At 42.4% G+C, this 16,401-nt stretch overlaps 1 protein-coding gene across 2 annotated transcripts in view; it reads right to left on the reverse strand.

Moving 5' to 3' along the window:
* Positions 1–16,401, reverse strand: part of vps8 (VPS8 subunit of CORVET complex) — a 109,302-nt gene that overhangs the window by 22,307 nt on the left and 70,594 nt on the right. For both annotated transcript variants that reach the window (XM_077728937.1, XM_077728939.1), the window contains 4 exons: positions 14,345–14,464; positions 2,131–2,187; positions 1,433–1,515; positions 702–786 (listed from right to left, as the gene is read on the reverse strand). In XM_077728937.1, coding sequence (XP_077585063.1) covers positions 702–786; positions 1,433–1,515; positions 2,131–2,187; positions 14,345–14,464 — 345 coding nt within the window. The remainder of the gene's footprint in view (positions 1–701; positions 787–1,432; positions 1,516–2,130; positions 2,188–14,344; positions 14,465–16,401) is intronic.

Raw genomic sequence — 16,401 nt, forward strand, 5'->3', positions numbered from 1 at the left:
TAATGTCAAAATATCTCGATTTATTCTTTTCAGTGGTTCATATTGCTGCAATCGTGGTCACTTTCGAACAGAAATAAAGAGAAAAAAATCTAAGCGGAATTGTTTTATTTCATAATAACAAATGTACAATCAATGGCTTTGTGTTCCAAAAGGGTGTTGCCTGTACGTAGACAAATTCAAAAAGGAAGTAACATAAGCGCAACCAGGAAATCTTTCCGTAGCAGTATAGTGTTCACCAAGTGACTGGGTGCAATAATGGCATGGGAAACAGGTTACGCAAGCCTGATATTTTAATGATTCCCCGCAAGACCTCCACTGGCCAGTCAGATCACGTTGAACTACGGTAAGATGGTGACGCCCTGAGTGAGCAGTGACAGGCACAAGTGAGTTTTTTCACGTTTTATGCAAGATAGGTTTTTTTCTTGAAATTCAACATGGACTTCCAAATAAATTTTGTTTAGCGTCTTATCTGTTTATCCTTTCTCTATTTTGAAATAAATGAAGTATCGGCCACTTTGTCTTGCGTTATGGCGTTTCTTATTTGTCACCTTGCAGTTTCGTGCATGTCATCTTTTTATGCGCATATAAGCAGTACCCTTTATTCACTCATAATTTTTTGCGGCAGATACGGCTTATATGTGAGTAAATACGGTATAGAAAAGACTATAGGCAATCTGTATTTTAAGTTTGGTCTTGTGTACCTTTCTCAGAGGATCTTTTAAGTAGCAGTCAATGATCTTGTCATACATACGTTTCTTCTCATAAAGAAACTCCAATATGTGAAAGCTGAGGAGTAAATACATGTGTTTAATACATCAACATTACACCTGTAATAATATATATCTATATATATATATATATATATATATATTTTACTTGTGTTATAGACATTCTTGTTATAGAACAGGGGTCGGGAACCTTTTTGACGAAGAGAGCCATAAACAATTTATATTTTCTAATGTTGTTCCTTGAGAGTATACTCCGAATTTAAAAGTCAAAATACATGTAAATGGTTGACTTTTATTTTAGTAATTTCACAACTTTTAAAGTGAAAAAAATGAATACTTTTGACAACATTCTTATGCAGTTGCTAATCAATGAGAGTATGCATTCTAGCAGTCTAATGCAAAACAAAGAAGATAAAAGAAGCACTGGACGTAGTATCTCAGTTCTGTCACCAGCGGGTTCCATATTTCAGCTCACAGGTTAGCGAAGAGCCAGATGCACCCATCGAAAGAGCGACATGTGGCTCCCGAGCCATAGGATCCCTACTCCTGTTATAGAACATCGTCGGTTCTATCTCAGAAATCGAATTTACTTATTTCTTAACATTTGTCTACTTTGTATTGCTCCAATACTTTATTTATATTTAGCAAGAACAGAAGAACGTTTTGCAATACCTGGCCTGTTTTATTTTTTGTCAGATACTCACAATTCAGCTCTCTGTGACAAAGCTAACAGCTTTTGTTCATCAAATTGGACCACACCTCCGACCTGGAGGAGCTGCAGCAGTACCTTAAAACAGAAAAAAACAGTTAGTACCAGTTATTACCACACTACACTGTATTAAAGCAAAGCAAATATGTTTGTACTATGTATATTGCAATTTTTATTACTCAGATCGAAGAAGCATCACATGAAGTGCATGTGTATTTTCCATTGTCCCATCATTTTAATCTTGCTCACATTTGATATATATATATATATATATATATATATATACATATACATATATATATATATATATATATATATATATATATATATATATATATATATATATATATATATATATATATATATATATATATATATATATATATATATATATATATATATATATATATATATATATATATATATATATATATATATATATATATATATATATATATATATATATATATATATATATATATATATATATATATATATATATATATATATATATATATATATGCGTGTGTGTGCGGTACGTACATACATACATACATACATACAGACAACAGGTTTGTTGGTCATAGACAACTAATACATTATTTCATCATCAATTATTATATTATATAAACCTGTCCCATAAAATTGTCCCCAGGGCAGACCAAAGAAAATGACTTTCATCATTTAACAAACCTGCTGCCGTTCGGCATGACGAGAGGCATCATCTGATCTGCAGAGGAACTCCAAGACCTGAAGATATTACAATAAGATAAATAATGTTAATAATGACTGAGGGCAGCCCTATGACGTGGTCTGGGTGGGTGTTCTCCGGCTACTCCGGTTTCCTCCCACATTCTAAAGACATGATTGGCTAATTGGACACTTAATTGCTTCTGGACATGGGTGCAGGTGTGCATGGTTATTCATCTCCCCTTTCCCTGCAATCGGGTGGCCACCGATTCGGGGCCTGGCCGGACGTTTGGTCGCCGGACATTTGGTCGCCAGAAGTTTGGTCGCCTGGACGTTTGGTCGCCGGACGTTTGGACGCCAGAAAGTTTGATCGCCCGGACGTTTGGTCGCCGGACGTTTGGTCACTGGACGTTTGGTCGGCGGACGTTTGGTCGCCGGATTTTTGGTCCCCGGTCTTGGTCGCCAGTCAAATGGTGACAGACAGTAAGTACTGTTGAAAACAGCTCTCAGCAAGAGTTTAATATCTAAATATCTACTATTGATTAGAGAGGGTTTAATATCTAATTACTGTTTAATATCTAAGTACTGTTGAAACCAGCTCTCAAAATTATATTCGCAAGAGTTTTATATCTAAATATCTACTACTACTACTTTAAATGGTCATCTTTATCAAACAAATAAATGTCTTAGTATACGTTTAGCCCAGAACTTTGACATTAAAACAAAAGGCAATAAGTACTTATTAAAAAGAAGACAAAGCTAATTCACAGATGCTGTTTTTACTGAAGCAGTAAATGTTGATTCATGAGTTTGATATCTAAATATCTACTGTTGAAACCATTCATGAGAGTTAAATATCTAAAGCATTGCCACGCAAGATCTACATCCGGGTTACCCCGAGCGACCCTCAGATATTTAGTACAGCAGAAATTTTATATTAAACTCTTGCTGAGAGCTGTTTTCAACAGTACTTACCCAACCTGGTAGGAAATGTACAGTAAAATGTAAAGAGAAATGCCTCTTGTCGCCACTAGTCAGCACTTGAGCTTTCGCAAAAGAGCCATATCGGACCCTTTAGGGCGAGACAATCATGAAGTCCATTAAGTTTGGTACATATACTTTAAAGTACAATCAAGTTAGAGCAGATTAACATTAGTCGAAAAAAAGGCAAAGATAATTTTCAACTTCCTTTTGAGACATCTCTTCTTGAACAAAAAAAATCTATTTTGTTGAAGAGCCACCGCGATCAAAGGTTTAAGGCATAACACATCAAAGTTTGAGGCAAATATAATATTTGGCCCGGGAGGAGGGGCCAATCCTGTAAAACAAAATAACTTTTTCCACGACTTGGTGGCGCTATGCCCGAATGTCAAATATTATAACATTTGAACGTGTTGCTCAGTAATTAACTATTTTTGGCATGTTGCCAAAACCACCTTAAACATTGACTCCCTCTAATTCCCTTGCCCATGAGTAAAAAGTCACCATTTTGATGACTTTTGATCCCCTAAGTCTCATGAACAAAACCAAAAAATTCAAAGCCCATCAATGCAATGCCGTAAGACAAGTTCGTTCAAATTTTTCGATTTTTTCGAAATTTGAGCCAAGATGGTCAACTGTTCAATTTCAGATATGGATGCAACAGTTTTTTGTGCAGTTAGAACCATTGTATCTCCACCAAATTTCATAGCTCTATGATGAAAAAACATCATTGGAGAGGCCATTTTTTTAATTTATGAGGGGGAGCTGTTCCAGAAACGAATATTACATCTATGGATCTGCCAACCCCCATGGGTAAAAACTCCCCATTTTGATAACTTTAGATCCCCTAAGTCTCACGTACACACCCACTTATATTAAGAGCCATCGGGGAAACACCCTATGATGAGTTTGTTCAAATGAGGACCCTGTAATGGTCAAAATAAGACCAAAATCACCAGTTTTTACCCACTTTTAGTTATTTATTATTACCAATTACAATGACAATAATGTGTCTGTTAACACAGATGCCTCACTAGCAGATGAACTGAACCGTTTCTTTGACCAGCTGACTGGTGTTTTCACAAAGATCTTCAATTGTTCCCTGCAGCAATCCATCATCCCATTCTGTCAGAAATCTGCCACCATTATTATCCTGTCCCTATAAATCCAACCATTGACAGGCTGAATGATTATAAGTCTGTTGCACTTACGCCTGTGTTCATGAAGTTCTTTGAAAAGTTGGTCGCCCGCCATATCAGGGATACAATCCATCCCTCAGTTGACCCCCACCAGTTTGCCTATAGAGCAATAGAACGCCATCGCCATAGCTCTACACACAGAACTGAGCCAACTGGAGCACCATGGAAACTATGTGAGGATGCTTTTTATTGACCATAGCTCAGCCTTCAACACTATAATACCGGACATTCTGGCTGAAAAACTCCCCCACCTTGAACTATCCTCTTCCATCTGCTACTGAATTAAGAACTTTTTAACCAACCATCCACAAACTATTAGACTTGGTCCACACCTCTCTTCCTCCAATGAGCACTGGCTCCCCTCAAGGCTATGTATTGAGTCCTCTTCTGTACTCTCTGTACACATACGACCAGTCTAACTCCATCATCAAATTTGCCGATGACACCACTGTGGTCGGAGCGGATGAGTCAGCCTACAAAGATGAGGTCAACAAACTGTCTTCATGCTGCTTGGTGAACAATCTCGCACTAAACACCATGAAAACTGAAGAAATAATCCTGGGCTTTCGCAAACGCAGCACAGATCTGGCCCCACTCCTCATGAATGGAATATGCACAGACAGGGTCCAGTCCTTCAAATTCCTAGGGGTCCAAGTCACGGACAAGCTCTCCTGGTCTACAAACGCCACGCCAGGGCAACAGTGAAGAAGGCCCAGAAGCGACTCCATGTCCTGAGGGTACTCAGGAGAAACAACTTGGACAACTTCTGGTAAACTTCTATAGAGCCACTGTGGAGAGCATCTTGATATACTGCATTACAGTGTGGTACGCTTGAAGCACGGCAGCTGAAGCACGGCAGCTGAAGCACGGCAGCAGACAGAAAAGCCATGCAGAGAGTGATCAACATCGCCCAGAAGATCATTTGCTGCTCTCTGCCCTCACTGGATGTGTAAGATAATATTGTAAGAAAAAATGTCAAAGTCGCTTGGCAATTGTTTGTTCATATTGTATCAGTTTTTGTAAGTATAGAAACAACATTGTCATAAGAAACTTGCTTCAAGTTTGGTCGTTTTCATGAAGACGTCACACTGATTAATCGGTGTGCCAAAGTTGGCTCGTTGCTATGGAGACCTGTCACTGATTAATCCGACTTTGCCCAGAGTTCGGTCGTTGTCATAGAAACCATACTATGCTCTGTTTTGCTTATATAAAGACGAACCCACTGTTCATGAGATAGAGAGTTGCAGGAACATCGCACTGAACAGCACTCCACTGTTAGAACTTTCACTCTCCACTTTGCAGTTTGGAAATAAACCTTTTTCCTATTAAATTGATATCACTCTTAGCCTGCTCCTAAAGTGTATTTCAGATCTATCGTACTTTGGTGTCAAAACCCGGGACCCAACCGCCGGAGCGACGACGGAGCACGACGACAGCATCCTCCATTGAAAGGGTTAACCCAGCGGACGACCCCTCGCCGCATCGGTGAAGTGGTGACGGGTTCCCGAACTAGGGCAGGTTTGGAACGAGAAAGATTGTGAGTTCATCCTTTTATTTCTGTCTCCGTGAAGTGTGATAATTTGAATGAGTATTATCACTGTGGTAGTATTAACAGTCTGCGGTCAGGGACCAACTAGCGGTGAACATAATAGTTTGTGGTCCGGGACCAACGCGCGTCGAACATTATAGTTTTTGGTCGACGACTAACGTAAGTAGAACAAGAATAAGTCAGGGATTTATAGTCTTGGTCTGTTAATAGAGTCAGGGACTCTCCTAAGACAAAAGTCAGGGACTTTTGGTCTTGGTGTATTCAGAGATATTGGGTGAATCACGAAGTAGAGATACATTTCTGTAAATTTAGAAAATAATTGTTGTTTAAACTATTAAGTAAGTGATTAATATAGGTCAGAAAGCAACAAAAAGGGTGGGTTTAATGCCAGACTGCAAAACGAAAATCAGAGAGTTACCGGATGTGAAATATATGCAAATGCATTGTATGGGGAGTTGCCTGTACCTGCCAAGATGGGTGAAAAAACATGGATTCTGTCCCAATTTGAAAGATATGGAAGGTTTGATGAGCTTAGAAAGGGAATTGTAAAAGGAAAGGGAGAGAAAGGGAAAGAAGAGTGAGGAAGTTGAAAAACAGTTGTTGGTGTTGAAAATATGGAAAGAACAGTGTGAAACGTCTACACAACATCGAAAAAAAGAAGAACGACACCATTTTGTCACAAGGCAACACCTACCGACCTCAAAACTCCGGAGAATATTGGAACGGAAGAGGAGCTCCATAGTCCCAATACAAACAAAATGTCAAAACCTACCCAATGATGGCTGTGGTGAATCCAAGGTGGGGGGGGAAACAACAACCACCCACCCTATTGGTCTACCGACCCTAGACCAACGCCGAATGCCTGGAAGCATGCAAGGGACTCGGAGATGTGGAAGGAAATGCGGAACAATGGGCCAGAAACTTCCGTGAGTTAGTGGCATGCTATCACCTGAATGGAGCTGAAGTGGAGAAAGCCTTAACGAATCTCTCAAACATAGAGAGAGATTCACAGGACGTGATGCAGGGGGAAACGTATTAGCCTACGACTCCCAAGCCCTAACTGGAGAAATAGAAAAGCTACTAGGAAGAGCAGTGGCAATGTTCCGGAGACCCCCAGACTACCAAAGAATAAGGACATGTACGCAGAAAGAGGGTGAGACTACAAATGATTACTATGCCAGATTAGAAAGCTGTGTCATGTCCAACAGCCGCATGATGGATGACGGCGATGAAAATGACCCATTCCGAGTCCAGTTGAAACAATGTTTTATCGAAGGACTCCAAGTTCCCATTTACAGATTAATCAGAAAACACTTCGTCACCTACAAGACTGCCTTATCCGCTGACCTACTCCAATGGGCAAGCCATGCAGAGGAGAACATTCACTCCAAGAAGGAAAGTGCCCAGGTGACAGCCAGCGCACAAATGATAACCGAGGCGTTTCAAGCCACCACCATGTTTGTCGCCAGAGGATACAGATCCCCGAGAAATGCCCCAAGACCCCACAACATTGATCAGCAAACCCGTGACCGAATTGAAAGACGATGCTACAACTGTCACCAGAAAGGACACAGGTCCCGAGACTGTCCCGAGTCTCACCTAGAGAGACGGTTTGGATTCCATCACTCAGGACCACAGAGACAAGGGGAGGACAGGGAACCCCAACACGATGGACCACAATGACGCCAGAAGTCCGTCCAAGAGGACTCCCTCGAACCATCCACAAGGGGATGGGAGGACGAGGGAAACGAGGGGGAAGAAGAAATTAACCTAAGTAAGAAGGAACCTCTCCCCATCCAAGTTATGGATATGTCAGTCTATGCCGTGGACTCCCGATCTTTGGACAACCAACCCCGAGTACAACTCTTGGTAGGACCTCATCGCACACCAGTTTGGTTCCTGGTGGATTCAGGGGCCGATCTGACCGTCCTGTCTGACAAGGTTCCAGGAGTCAAGCCCAGCATCCTGTCCCTCCAGGTTATAGGAGTAGCCGGCGTCCCACAGAGAAGATTCTACTCCCAAGTCATTGTCCTAGAAGATCAGGATGGAGTCAAAGTCACTGCCCCTGTTGTCCTATGCTCCGAATGTCCGATCAACCTACTGGGACGAGATATCATGGTCCAGCTTGGCCTAAGCCTAGTGGCCACCCAAAATGGCCTCCAACCCAGGAAATTACAGACCAAAAACATCTTCCACACCACCACATCTAATAGCTTCTACTCTCTCGACATTGTCGGGAATGATTCTGCCAAGGTAGCTGAAAGTCTGAGAGAACAGGCTGACGATATCTGCCCAGCAGCACCAGGATGGGAACAACAAACATGGCCGTTACATGTCACCCTGAAGTTCATGGGAGACCGGAGACTAGACGACAAGTGGTTAGACCAATTCTCACAGTGGCCCAATCAACGAATCCTAATTAACCACGTATATACAACTGAACAAGGAGTCTGTTTTGCCACTGTGACCTTCCGCCGGCATCAGTAACGCTGACCTCAACGGGACACCGCCCTCGTGTCCCACTGAACAAGTTGTTCACCATGGAATGGAAGGATTTGGGACCCTTCACCGACTTTCTGTTGCAAACAAAAGAATCAGTGTCGAGACAGCGATGAAGGGGATCAGTTGTGTGAGATCTCAGAATTTGGACAAGTGACCAGAAGGAGCTTGGACTGGGTCATCGAAACCTTCCCCTCCACACACTAGTAGTATGAATTGCTAGACCAGCCCATGGACCAACTCTACAGCGAGACAGATTTCCCCGCTTTACCAGCTAATTTATGGTCCAAATCCAAAACTGATGTCGGCCGGATTAACACAGCAAAACCTGTCACCATCGAAGCAGTACCTGCTCAAGCCAGATCAAAAACAAGGCATTCGTCCAGTCATCCAGGAAATGCTTGATGCAGGCATACTCATTGAAAGTGATCATGCAGAATGCAAAACGCCAATCTTCCCCGTAAAGAAACCAGGGGGAGGATGGTCCGAGATTTACGCCGAGTCAACGAAGCAGTGGAATCCCATGCTCCCAACGTCCCAGACCCCTACACGCTGCTGAACGAACTGAAACCGACACAGAAATACTTCACTGTCATTGATTTAAGTAATGTGTTTTTCTCAATCCCACTGGATGCCACAGCACAAGGACGGTTCGGCTTCACCTTTGGCAACAGAAAGTTCACCTAAGCCAGATTGCTACAAGGATTCTGCGAAAGCCCAACCATATTCTCCACAGAGATCCAGAGATGCATGAGTTGCCATCCACATCCAGAGTCCACACAATTCATCATCTATGTGGACCACATCCTAATTGCAAGCCCAACAGCAGAAGAGAAACGAAAACAGTCCATCAGAGTGTCCCAACACTTGGAAAAGACGAGAACAAGGCCTCGTTATCCAAGCTTCAATTTTGCCAGATTGAAGTCACATTTCTGGGACATCTCTTGTCACAAAAAGGTCGAAGGCTAACGGACAACAGGAAGAAGGCCGTCAGAGATGCCCCCAGACCAAAGACTAAGAAGCAAGTCATGGCTTTCCTCGGATTAGCCAACTACTGTCGAGGATGGATCCTTCACTTCACACAAATCACCCAGCCACTATTGGACCTCATGAGTGACAAAGACCTCAACCTGTCAGATCCTGTAGAAAGGACTCCAGCTGCTGAAGAAGTTTTCAACATCATTAAAAAAGCCATATGTGCAGCAGCCATGACCGTCCAAAGTTACGCTGAACTCATACTCTTCCATCCACTAACGCTATGGGTCAGTCACTCAGTTGACATGTCATTAACCCAGACCAATATGGCATTTCTATCTCCAGCTCGACACCTGTCCCTCAGCGCAACATTGCTCTCACAACCACACCTCACCGTTCAAAGATGTGATACCCTGAACACAGCCACACTGTTGCCCACCGAAGAAGATGGAGGTCCACACACTTGTCAACTAAGAACCAAAGAGAATTACAAACCAAGGCCTGATCTAATGGAAACCCACTGCCCACCAGACACATTGTCTATGTGGATGGAACATCATCAAAAACCCCGGACGGAAGAAACCACACCAGATATGCCGTGGTGACTCAAAATGACACCCTCAAGAGAGAATGACTCCCCGGCAACTGGTCTGCACAAGCCGCAGAAATAGTGGCCCTGACAGAGGCCTGTAAACTATTCCAAGGACAAGACGTGACGGTGTGGACAGACAGCCAATATGCATTCCCAACAGTCCATTTATTCGCTGGACAGTGGGCTAAACGAGGAATGAAAACGTCCATTGGATCCCCAGTCAAACACACGGAGCTTCTCACAGAACTCCTCAAAGCTTTACAACTACCAATGAAGCTGTCTATCTGCAAATGTAAAGCACACACAACGGGACAAGACCCTGTCTCATTGGGGAACAAGCGAGCAGACTAGGCAGCCAAAGAAGCCGCACACTCTGCAAACATCCAGGCAATCTCCACGGTAGAAAGGCACAGCTCATTCCCTGCCGAAATCCTGAGAGACATGCAAAATCATGCCACAGAAAAAGAGAAACTACAATGGGAAACAGAAGGAGCCACTCAACACAAGAACGACCTCTATGCAGTAGAAGACAAGCCATGCGTCCCACGATCATTGTTTGAAGTCATTGCCAAATTGAGCCATGGAAGGAGCCATGTCTCAACAGGGGGGATGATCAGTATAGTACAACAAACAATGCACATTCCCAGAGGTCTCAACACCTACTTTAAAACATTTTTGCAGAAACTGTCGCACCTGCTGTAGACACAACTCTCAAGGCAATGAACGATCCAAGCACGGAATAAGGCAAACAGGGACATATCCCTTCGAGGTCCTGAACATGGAGCTAATCAAACTGAACCAAAGTGGCACATATAAGTACTGTCTTGTGATTATTGACACACTTACCATTGTGGGAAAAAGATCTGGTGGTAGAAGAGAAAGGAGAAACAGACCCCCTCACTCAATGGTTATACAAAATGTTCCAAGAAAGAACTGTGATCAATGCAAATGATCTTCCGACATCTTCTTTGTCTCACACACAGGAGGTCCTGTCCCCAGGAGACCTGGTACTTGTCTAGGTGATAAAAACAAAGTGCTGGTCGTCTCCACGTTGGGTTGGACCTCACCGTGTGATTTTGGCCACCCCCGCCGCCGTCAAAGTCGAAGGAAGAGACACCTGGATCCATCAATCCCACTGTAAATGAGTACAAGAATGAAGTGGTTAGTCATCATCATCTACACTCTGTGTTCCACCACATGGGGGGACCTACCGGAACCTTGGTACACTCCCACTGGAGGAGAATGCCCCACTAGCTGGTTCCTGAAACGATCAGGGGCCTTCCAGATCTGCAACCCGTTAACAAAGACACCCATCTTCGTCCAAGTCCCGTTGATCACCCTACAGCTTACTCACAAGATGATACATGGGACCGACTCCAATTATTATTAATGGTACCTGGTCCAGGTCCTTCTCCACACAGGCTACATAACCATCACATGGCCCCTTTCCAAAGAAGCTACCACCATGACCGCTAACTTTACCAAGTTGGCCACCACCGTCAAAGCTAATGAAAAAGTTTTGGAGCTCACGACCAATATCCAACGAATAAGCTGCATCGACCTATACCTACGACCAGACCGACCAGGAAAAGACCCCCTCTTCGCTATCAACATCTGCACTACTAGTCCAGCCACGGCCCCCCAAGTGATTGGTGTGAACCCCTTCGTAAAACGATCAGTAACACGCCTACTCAAAATACATCCGGCAGGAACACCTAAGCCTGACGGGACACACACAATCCTCGTCCATGTCCAAACCCAAGAAGAAAACGACCACCACCCGATGGTGAGAAACAGTTGGTACAGATACGCCGCACTCACAGCCTGCGCCACAACCAATGAGAGTTGTTATGTCTGTTCCCTCATGCCCATTGCTGTAGCCCAACCACAGCTATGGGCCAACCTCCAGAACAAAGAACTCTCCAACCACACCTACAATTGTATCCTGGGTAATCCAGAAGAATCCTGTCTGGCAAAGTTTGACCGCCTACATACCATGATCCCAAGAGCCCTTTAGAGGAAGTTCATGTCACCAGGTGCGCCGAGATCAGACAAGTGTCTTCCCAATCATCGACAGTACTGGACAGAGCATGGTGGCTCTGTGGATGGCGAGTGTATATGATCATTCTCGCCAATTCAACTGGTCTCTGTGTCCCTACATCTGTCTCCGACCACATATACATCTTTACAACAGAGTCAATCCCCACAGTTGACGCCAACCCACGTCAACGCCGGGCCTCAACTTTCTCCCCCATTATCCAGTATGGGGCTCAGATGTCCCCCTCAAACACAAACACTGGTCAGTCTCCGCCAAAATCCCGAAAGCTCTGTTCCCCTGGGTAGAAACAGCAAAGAATACCCTACATCTGGAAACCATCGATTACAGATTCCAGGCCTATGTCATCGCATCAATCCGACTACAACAAGGCCGAGAAGCCCAAATAACCGCCATGACCCAAATGATTATCCAGAACCATCTTGCTCTTGAGAGAATAACCGCCCAGCAGGTGTGTGCCATGGTAGGAGACTCATGCTGCACCTTCATCCCTGCCAACATGTCCTACTCAGTCCATGATCCCCTCCAAACCATGAAGAACATACAGAATACTATGACCAAAGATCCGGTTCCACAACAAGGATGGCTTGACTGGTTCCTCTCAGGCTCATGGACACAGACTCTTTTGAAAGCCCTAGTACCATTCGTAACTGTCATTGCTCTCGTGCTTGTTATCCTAACCTGTTGTTTACCCTGCTTCTCAGCTTTTATCAAACGTACCATTAATGCCACAGTCAAACGTACCATGATTGTTGAAACCCAGCTAATGCTAACTTGTATACACATGCAATAATCCATATCCCAATCTGACACTGATGTTGCGCTACTGTCTAACACTGATTATTATGTCTTTTCTATTCTGAGACACCAGAGCATGAGGCGATCATCCCCAGCGGGAGGTCAAGGGAGCAATTTTCCCTTAACTGCGTGAAGATTTTTCGCCCCATTCTGGTCGGTCTAAACTCCAATTTGAAGTAATTTGTGGAAAATTTTGATCAAAAGTAGCTTTGCTAACAAACGAAGTTCCGACGTTTTATACTTACAATAGGAGGGAATTGTAAGATAATATTGTGAGAAAAAATGTCAAAGTCGCTTGGCAATTGTTTGTTTATATTGTATTAGTTTTTGTAAGTATAGAAACATCATTGTCATAAGAAACTTGCTCCGTGTTTGGTCATTTTCATGAAGACCTCACACTGATTAACCGGACTTCGCCCAAAGTTGGCCCGTTGCCATGGAGACCTGTCACTGATTAATCCGACTTTGCCCAGAGTTTGGTCGTTGTCATAGAAACCATACTATGCTCGGTTTTGCTTATATAAAGGGGAACCCACTGTTCATGAGATAGAGTTGCAGGAACATCACACTGAACAGCACTCTACTGTTAGAACTCTCACTTTCCACTTTGCAGTTTGTTAATAAACCTTTTTCCTATTAAATTCATCTCACTCTTTCTTAACCTGCTCCTCAAGTGTATTTCAGATCTATCAGATGACATTGCCAGCCCTCGCTACCTCAGCAGACCTGGGAACATTGTTAGGGACCCAAACCAGCCTGGTCACAACCTGTTCCAGCTGCCGCCCTCTGGCAGATGCTACAGGTCTCACAAAGCACGGACAAATATATTTAAGGACAGACTTTTTCCCACACCCATCAGGACTCTGAACTTGAGTTAGCACGACACACAATCCCTTCCGTGCAATAACTTTGGGGTGTGCAATAACAATGTTCAATATCTTAGAAATCTGGGCAATATTTTAGAATGTGTGCAATATTTTAAAATCTGTGCATTATTTTAGAATTCTGTGCAACATTTCAGAATTCACCTAGCCAGGATGTGACTTTTTGTACTTTTATACAACTATTTGTTTTGGTTTTTTTTTACTGGGAAAACACACTTTGAAAGCTTGGAGTAGCAGCACCAATTTTGTTATATGCTGTGTATGATGACAATAAAGACTTTCGATTCGGTTTAAGATATGGCTATTAGAGAATTTTTTTGAACATTGTGGCACAAAGTATCAACCTACCAATTTTCGCATCTGTATTTTAAGAGGGCGAGGGGGCCAATTTTTTTTATTGAGCCGATTTTTGCATGAAATTTCTGAAAATTGTAAAATGGCAAAATGGCACCGATAATCTAAAAATTTGGTGAACTTTTTAATATGTTACGGCATCCAAAAGAGCAATTCATCAATGCCACGAAAAAAAAAATCCTTGGATTTACAATAGAGCCCAAATAAGCCTTAGAATTACAATAGAGCCCCTCACGCAGAGAGCGCTCGGGCCCTAATAAGTGAATATGAATACGGTATAATATACTATATATTATATGGATCTTGGGGAAACTAACAAGAAGATCTTACCTGGTCAAATAATTCTCTGTTTACAAAAAGTGTGTTATCAGGTTTAGACAGCTGTCGTGCCAAAAACGTGAAGAGACCCCCCACCTGGCATGGTGTAAAGTCCGGGTTGTCCACCATTACCTTAGAAACAAGAAAAAAAATCTTAATTTAAAGCTAATAAAACACTGTTCTCCCAAAATAATTCAATAAAGCTATTCATATTGAAATCCGTGATCACAAACCCCTGCAAAGCAAAATGCAAATCTCACAACAGACTAATCAAAAACATTACAAAATGTGTGGCAAATGGAATTATCCAACGCTATGGGCTCTTTGGATGTAATTTCCTCCACTTTAACAAGTACAAAATATATTATGACTGCCTGGCTTGCTCAATGTGATTTTTTCCCCCAGCAATTGATTGACAAAAACGAGAGATATGAGACTGGTAGGTTATTCCAATGTTTTGTGACATATTATTCTAGAAGTGAAGTGTTGGGTTTATGTTGGGTTTATGTGCTCCGCTTTCTTTAAGTATATACATTATTATATCTTGCAAATGCTTTGTTTAACTTTGCATATTGACGCTGGAAGGGGTCACTTTGGTGCATCTGCCTGCGGCCCTGATGAGCAGAGGGAAAGGTCTCTATTAAGTTGGACTTATCAAAATTGTTTGGAAACCCTGGCTTCTCACATAAATCCAAGGACTGTTGATTGTTTGATAACCCAGTCGCAAGTTCACAATGAAGATTTGGGGAAGGACTCTTAAAATATTTTGACTTGAATTCCGAAGAAGATGGCAATGTTGAATCAACCTACAAAGATACTCGCAATAGTTTTAAACAAGTGTTGCTCAGTCTACCTGATACGCAATTGTTTTGATTTAATGGATGCTTGCTTGTTTTATTTCTTTTGCAAGTTTTTTATTTCCAACCTTAATTGTTTACTCAGTTACCTCATATGCAATTGTTTTGAATAGATAACCTTGGAATTGTTTTTATTTGATGTCTTAAATGGGCAGGAGAGAATTCGGTTCTTTAGAATCACCTGTGGGGAGGACAAGCCAAGATGGATTCTCACTTGCAAGTCAACCGGATATGTCTGATGTCTCCCTTGTATTGTTTTACACTATTATATTAAAGATTACTAAAAATGAACCTAGCATGAAGTATAATTTATTTGAGTTGATTCTGTAATGCTTGATTAGATGATAGTGTCGAGATAGTTGATATTTACTGTGGGAACAAGAAGCGTCAAGTTTTTATCTGCCGGATTCCCCAAGTTTGTCATTAGGGGGGATTGATTTTGGCCAAATACTCACAAAGTCTGATAGTTGTGAGAATTTCTGCATATGTTTTAAAAAAACTTTTTCAAATGACAATTTAATGCAAAGAGCTCTGCCCAGTCTCTCTGTGATGGTAGATAGTTGTACAGTGGGGCAAATAAGTATTTTGTCAACCACCAATTGTGAGTTATCCTACGTCCACAAACTGTTAGACTTGTCCTCACCTCTCTTCCTCCATTACACTGAGCACTGGCTCCCCTCAAAGCTGTATACTGAGTCCTTCTCTATACTCCCTGTACACATACGACTGTACACCGACCCACCACTTTAACTACATCATCAAATTTGCACCTGAGTAAATCCACTGACTACACTTCTAAACTATACAGATTGGTGGAAAGCTTTCCTCTTATAGGTTGGAACGAAAAACTGCACCCACTGTGGCCCTTTCTGGAATAGTTTGGAGAACCCTGATGTATATCATAGAACTGCGGCACACATGGAAAATTTCATATATGAACATGGATATCATTATTGACAATCCGAGGCGACTTCAGAAGTCCAAAAATAGAACACTGCTTGGGTTCTAATCAGAGGGACCTCTCCTACTCAAGCCTCTCCAGGTCTCACTGTTGCTGCCCACATGAGCATTGAATTGCATGGAAACGTGTCCAACTTCCCTCAAGAAGAGTGGTACCAGACATGAAGCTGTAGATGTGAGCCCAACTACATTTAGTTGAAAGGTCTTTTTTTTTTTCAAAGGGGGTAGACTTGTTATTTTAAGCACTGTAGA

Source organism: Stigmatopora nigra, chromosome 12 (assembly GCF_051989575.1).
Source record: "Stigmatopora nigra isolate UIUO_SnigA chromosome 12, RoL_Snig_1.1, whole genome shotgun sequence".
Lineage (NCBI taxonomy): Eukaryota > Metazoa > Chordata > Actinopteri > Syngnathiformes > Syngnathidae > Stigmatopora > Stigmatopora nigra.